The 7,500-nt window shown below is 39.9% G+C and overlaps 1 protein-coding gene across 1 annotated transcript; it reads right to left on the bottom strand.

Moving 5' to 3' along the window:
• Positions 1 to 5,383: 5,383 nt before the first annotated feature.
• Positions 5,384 to 6,253, bottom strand: LOC138033082 (trace amine-associated receptor 1-like). Its single transcript, XM_068880848.1, has one exon. It carries the CDS (start codon positions 6,251 to 6,253, stop codon positions 5,384 to 5,386), a length of 870 nt encoding a protein of 289 aa, XP_068736949.1.
• Positions 6,254 to 7,500: the final 1,247 nt, after the last annotated feature.

Here is a 7,500-nt window from a genome sequence, read left to right as displayed (position 1 = left end):
AAAGGAGGGCTTTGCTTCGTCACTGTTTCGTCAGCGTGAAAACGAGGCTGAAAAGGGCATGACATTTGTTTGCTCCTTTTCTTACACCCGTATCAACATTTGCGGTCTAAATACCCAGGCAGTACCAAATATTTGCTTCATGGGTTTAATTGTACCATAAACCGACGTCACGTGACTATTCACGTGACAAGAAAAATCCTTAAGAAACCCTTAAACATATGAAAAATCCTTGTCTTTTTACAAACAAGAATACAATGTGATTCTCAACCTCTGTCATTCCAAGCCTTTAAACATTTGGCTGTCTAAAATGATCACACCACCTTTTACAGGTATTTTGCTCTGTGTTTAATTAATGATCAAAGATCAATGCTTGGTCGATTGAATGACTTAACATGAAAACTAGGCTGATGCTTTAAGTTGCTTTTTGTTAGAGATGATACTTCTAAAGTTTTCGGACTGTCACTGCTAGCTATGAATCCTTGAGGAACTAACATAAATTCTTTTCAAAAACCGGTTTACATGTAGTAACATAAGGCAGTCTTGACCAACATGTCCACTATATTAGGGACTTTAAGATCTACGACGGCTACGGTCGACGAAAACGTCACCTCAAAATATAAGGTGGCTCTATCATAAGTCTTTCACGATTATTGTCTCGTTCACGTCCTACAATATGGGCGAGGTATCCAAAAAATAAATTGGTACGAGCGGTTTAAGAGTGAAAATAGAGAATGAAAGATTCTCTGTTGCAAGCTTACGTCGTCGTCAAAACCTCGAATTTGGTGATTTCACGTCGTCGTGATGCAGAGGACCGTAAACCTACTTGCCGTTTCTTAAACTCCCTGTTAAAAGAGAGTGAACAACTGATTCAATGAAGACATAACTTAATGAAGGAATGAATTAGAATGAGTGAGTGATGCATAAATGAATGAGTAAATGAATAAAAGAATGAGTATGAATAACGAAAAGTTATAAAGGAAGTAGGAAGATCATGAAATCAATAGTTAAAACAAAAACCCAGCGATAAAGACTGGACTTTGTCTTCGTTTCCATTATTTTCGAGATCGAGGCTTTAAAATAGAACATGGCTGCCGCCATAGGAGGATACGTGCTTTCTTGGTCTCTGTTTTGCCCGTAAGTATACACTTTGTATTGATTATTAAGTTAAGGTATTTTCTCCGTTGGGGACAAAAAAGACTTAAGAAAACAACTGTTTATTATTTTTACCTTTAAATATCTTTACTTACATGTCAATGACGACCTTGTAGCAGCTGATGCAAAATATCACAAAAATCGTGTTTCTCTTTGTATCTTGCTAAGAAGGGAAATCAAGCCGAAATGACAGATTTGCTGTACGAGCCCGCCTTTCAAAAATTGGCTGACGACTTAGCCACCGGGATTAAAAAAGCAAAGGCATACGATATGGCATCGTTGTTACTAAGGTTTCAAGAAAGTTTAGACAAAAGAGGTACAGGCTCAGTAAGCTACACCGAACAGCACGTGGTCAGCAAAAGTCGTTTAGAACAGCACTTTGGTGATGAAATAGTGTTCTTTCAGCCATCAAATCGAAGCAAGCCTGAGATTGTTTACTCGATTACTGTTAAGATACAAGATGTTCTGAATGCATGGGCGAACAATACACCCGGCAGCTCTTGAAAGCAAAAGAAAAGACCAAAAAAACAGTGAGCAGACAGCTGAGGATATTTTTCGAGTTGCAAACTACATAAAAAAGGAGATCAAAGAATGTAAGGGTGTTTTCGCGAAGAGCGTTTGATGTGAGGGACATGAGTGTGGACCAAAAGGAAAAAAAGTAATTCCCGGTTGTCTTTACTGGCAGATCAGACTACTGATTACTTCAAGACGGGGGGCATCCACAGCCCTTGAAGTAAAGATTTGTAGTAACCCCACCCCAATTCCAAGGCAGTGGGATACGCATATAAGCAACTACAAAAACAAGACAAATCTTTGCGAATTCGTATTTAACTCGCTCTGCCAGATAGGACAAGAGAAGCTAATAAGAAGATTATCATAGGAGGAGGGTCAGTTAGAGACGGAGGAAAAGCTGTGAGCATCAGCAGCGACACGTGTTCAGATATTAGTTACCTGTTTAGATCCACGTGTTTGCGGTTTGGCGTTAGAAGTTGTGATAGTTCGTGCATTTAGTTCCAAGTATACAAGTAGAACGCTGCAGTGACCGCCATATTGAATTTCCTCGATGCTCAGTGGTGATGTTTCAGTCAATGAAAAAAATAAAACCACTGCTGTTTTGATTCTTTAGTTCACATGAAATGAAAGATACAAAGTTGCTTTCTATATTTGCCCCGTTCATACGTTGGATAACGTAACTTCCACGCCATGAAGAGCTGAGGTAAATGACTTACGTGAAAACCTTTCTTCCGCCGTTGAAAACGTGAAAACTTAGATTCGAACGTGACGGCAAGCGCTAGTCACGTGACTTCCAGCAGTTTGAGGCTAGCCGTAAAAGTGGATCTAAAGGTCTCTAATATTCCTGGTCTTCAATCAAACCACGAAGAAGCTGATACTCGATTGTTACTTCACGAAAAGTGCGCATGAGAATGCAGCAAGGATAGTCATCCAATCACCAGATACGGATGTACTTGTCATATGTACGTCGCACTTTCACAGCCTTTCGTGTGAAGAATTATGGTTCCAAAGAGGCGGAAGGGACCAGTTACGATTTGTTCCGGTGCGCTTAGTGTCTCAAGAACTGGGAGAGCGCACTTTTGGCTGTGACTCGACCAGTTCATTGGCCGGGATTGGAAAAAAGACAGACTGGGTTGTACTCAAGCGCAGTGCTGCCCACCAAAATGCCTTGCGGCTTGTGGGTCAAAGGAAACAGTTGAATGAGAGAACAGTAGCCAAAGTGGAAGCTTATGTTTGCGACCTTTATCCTACATCGAAGATCACGGCCACAGCCGCATCAAAAGTAGAAATACGTTTTAAAGTACTTTATAAATTGTGCTCGCTTTAGGACCCCATGGAGATAAACTGATGAGAGAAATAATGTAAACAAGAGAGGAACTGAAACTTTTGACAATAACTATAATAGTTTCATCAAAATATGTATAGTCTATTAGACGCTTTTTTATGTGTAGTATCGCTGGGACGAGTCAAACTGTACACAAGGAGCAAAAATACTCAGTTATACTACATATAACTACCAAAAAAAAAACAACAGCGAAGCGAAATACTACCGCCTACTTTAGACGCCTTAACCCAACTCATCAAGCGAACCAATTATCAGGCATACGTGTGGAAGAATGCTTTGACAGCGATGCCCAACCACCAGAAGGTAACGGTTGGTACATAAGAGGTATAATTGAAACCTGTCCTGATGACCAGGGACCCAGCACCAAGAAGACTTCTTGAATTAATGACATTTCAGTGCAGAAGATCTATGTGTCGTGCAAATTTTTCCTACTCTGGTACTGGCAATCCATGTACAAAGTCCTGTTTGTGCAAGGCAGATAAAGAAAGCCCGCGACAACCCTCATCGCACATCGCTCTATTTTGACAGTGACTCTGAAGATAGTGACAACGACTAGCTATAGCTACAATAGGCATCTCATTAACCACATAAATAGCTAACTACTCTAGAAAACGCTCACGTAATGCTTTGACAAAAAGGAATGGAAAGGAATTTTATTTAAGTGTCTAGTCGCCCTAGCGCTAGAGCACTCATTGGGTAACAATTAACGTAAATCAAGCCAAATTATTGAAATTTAAGATGCACTGGTTTGTTTCCAATTGGGTAAAAATTGATCAACGTTCTAACGCAGTTTCTGTTTAGTAGTAGTGTTGCATAATTGAAACTGTTTGTAACTGTCGGTTGTAAAAACGTTTGGTTTATATAGCGGACATGTTAGTCAAGACTGCATTATGCTACTACATGTAAACCGTTTTTTGAAAAGAATATATGTTAGTTCCTCAAGGATTCATAGCAGTGACAGTCCGAAAACTTTAGAACTGTCATCTCTAACAAAAAGCAACTTAAAGCATCAGCCTAGTTTTCTTGTTAAGTCATTCAATCGACCAAGCATTGATCTTTGATCATTAATTAAACAAAGAGCAAAATACCTGTAAAAGGTGGAGTGAGCATTTTAGACCGTTAAAAGGCTTAAACCCATGAAGCAAATATTTGGTACCGCCTGGGTATTTAGACCGCAAATGTTGATAAGGGTGTAAGAAATTAAAAGGAGCAAACAAATGTCATGCCCTTTTCAGCCTCGTTTTCACGCTGACGAAACAGTATCGAAGCTAAACCCTCCTTTATCTCGGGTCGTTTACCACCTTTCGACTTTACGACGTAGCGAGCCTTACTCAGCAGGTATTGGTCTAATAAAATCCACTGTCAAACCCTTTCTCACTCATGGGTTGAACGAAACCCCGATTTTCTGGTCTCTGCTACCGGACTATTGATATTTCCTGTTAGCTCCTCGAAAAGTTTGGCCCTTCTTGTCGACAAATTCACATTAAGAACTGTGCCTACTAATTCAAAGGTTTTTTTTTTCCCGTGGTTTATGATTATGCGGGAATTGTAGATCTTAACAAGTGTACGCTCATGGAGCGGCTAGTTTATTCTTACAGTAAGTTATCCTGACTTGAGCCTGCGATCTAATCGAAGCCCAGTAAGTACCTAGTCAGCCGTCAACCTAAAGAAAACAGATGACCTCGATGAGCTCTAAACTTAAGCACGTGGTATGCTCGGGTGATACGGGTCACACTGGCAAATAAGGAGGGGTGGACGTACGTACTGTCGTAGGGTGACCAAAACCTTTTGCTTTTTTTCTTTTCTCGCACAGATGGCCTAAGTTACAATATTTCTTACCTCGCGACGAAGCGAAGTCCGCTATTACAGTTATAGGTTGTGCCTTGATAGCACTTTTTCTCGTTAGACTGTAGGAAGTTACACTTTTTAACTTACTTGCAACAAGGTCGTTTTCGCGGTGAAATAAGAGCTGTCGTGCTGCGCGTGTGGAAAAGCAGGCTCATATGCTATTCATGCGGTCACAAACATGGTACGGAAATTGTTCTTTTGACGAGTGAAAAGGCGCAACTATGATATCAGATCAACAAGGTACATATTTCTATAACATTCTTAAATTAATATAAAGCAAATATTGAATGCAACTTTCTCCTTGTGAAACGCAATTCTTTTGAATACAGTTCCAACTGGAGATCAGAAGTAGACCCATTGTCTCTGCAGCTAGTTCTGACTTTCAGTGAGATTCGAAGTGCAGAAATTACCATCACCAACAAGATTTTGGAAGAAAACAGCATGCATTTTGGAAAGCGTTTCTACTTTTGGTGAAATCTGTCTCGCACTATACATTGAGAAGATCTTTGCTCGACCGTTTTTTTGTTAATGTTGCTGTGGTCTTCTTAGCACACTTTTCACAGCTTGGCGTATCACTCGTATTCGCCAGCAGTACACGACTGGATTCCAAAGCGAGTTGATGAAAACAGCTGTTGTGGAAAAGTCGTAAGCAATCTTCACGGATGGAGTAGACCCAATCATGTTGTCCGCAAGAACCGTTGCAAACAATGGAATATAAAACGTTAGGAGCAAACCATAGACATAAAGAACAGTCACCGCTGATTTTCTGCATTTGAGCTCGTTCGACTCATTCGCATCCACGTTCATGGCCATGTTTTGCTCTCGTATTTGTCGTCGATGTTTTCCAACGATGTGGAATATTTTGTAGGTGCAGAACGCAATGACAAGAAAAGTAATGAGCAGTGATAGTAACGGGATAACTAGCCAGCTGGTAACTGCAAACCTCAATGATACAGTAGTTGCAGTGGCAACCCATATTAACAAAACTGCGAAACGCATGCGAGAAATCGAGACAACGGAATTGTATCTTAAATGAAGTGTGAGAGCAAGAAGGCGATCGATGGACACAAGCGCTAAAAGGAGCAAAGATACGCCGCCTGTTATCCACGCACTCAAGGTCTGAAAAATTCTCAATGAACACACAAGGCTTGGATCTCCTTGAAGTTCGGCTATTTTGCTAGCAACCAAAGATGGATGACAGATCACTCCCACAAGGAAATCTGCACCTGCGAGACAACCCAGAAGAAAAAAAGATGGCGAATGAAGGTCTCGTGATTTCCAAATCACGTATACAATGATAAAATTCCCAGCACATGTTATCGGAGAAAGAAGCGAGTTTAAGATACACGTAACAACATTTGCCATAAATGTTGCTTCCGTTTGGCCCACGTTCATTGTAAGAAAAAAGCAACTCGTATTCACCAGTGACTTGTTCATAATGCTTGATTGAAGCCTTCAGTATTTTCCTAACATTCTGAATTTTGAGAACCACCTTGCCAAAACGTCAGTGAATCAAACGATGAAAGATCGATGAGGTCGGCATGAGCTGATCGATGCCTCTTTCGTGAAAGAGGGCTTTTAAGCTAAAAGTAAATTAAGATTTTTGTGTGCTGTTTTGGGGTCATTATTCAAAGGGCTTTTAAGCTAAAATGAAATTAAGATTTTCGTGTGTTTTGGGGTTATTATTGAAGCACGTCTCTCATTTTTAGTGTATTTTTAGTGTTTTTAATTTTCCACCGTCAGAGTTGTGATGGTTCAACTGAGAAGAAATTAAATTCCCACCATGACCTGTTGCATTACGATTCCACATCTGCATTTGATAGACAATTTTGGCTCTTCTTGTAGACAAATTCACATTAAGGTAATTCCCTTGAAAATGACGTACTATCCAGACTTTTTTCAAACTTGGCACAATTGATATTCATACACAGGACATTTTAAAAATGCAATAAAAAGATAGGGGTGGCGAATGGTAAAATGATCCGAGACTCGCCGAGACGCCGAGATCCCAGTTAAAAATCCGAGCCTGAGATTCCTGGGTAAAAGGTTTCGAGATTCAAAAAAAGTGAAAACAAACCATGCAAAAACGAGACTTCGAGACCTACCAAAAACATTTTCGAGATTTCGAGATCTTGCCAAAATTTTCAGAGACTCGCGTTTTTCGAGGTACCATTCGCCACCCCTAAAGATGGCGTCACCGACCTTATTTTCGCGCTGTATGCCATTTGTTGTAAGTGTTTTTTACCAAATTAAGTGAGAAGAGTTCGAAACTGGATTAACCGGAAAATTTGTTGTTGTGTAGCAAAAGCTACTGAATATTTCTGAAACTTGAACCTACTTGTTCAGTTGTCCGGGCTATAATCTTTAAGTAAAGCGATTTTAAATTGCTTAATCTTGCAAAGAAACGTAAGCAAATTGGACCGTTCATCCCCTTGCACTCAGTGTCGGACTCCAAATGTAGCTTCACATCATTTATATGTAAATACTACAACCTCTATGCTATTTACAAGGTAATTTTTTGTGAAATTAAAATGCAAAAAATTACCTTGTAAATAGCTTATATTTTACCTAAGCGAACATTATGGACACTACAACTTCTACTATCCAACTTTTTTTCTCCTTAAAATATGTTTTCCGTATAC

The sequence above is a fragment of the Montipora capricornis genome, chromosome 2, assembly GCF_036669925.1.
Source record: "Montipora capricornis isolate CH-2021 chromosome 2, ASM3666992v2, whole genome shotgun sequence".
Taxonomy (NCBI): domain Eukaryota; kingdom Metazoa; phylum Cnidaria; class Anthozoa; order Scleractinia; family Acroporidae; genus Montipora; species Montipora capricornis.
The sequence above is the reverse complement of the archived record's forward strand: the minus strand, read 5'-3'. Positions and strand labels throughout refer to the sequence as shown.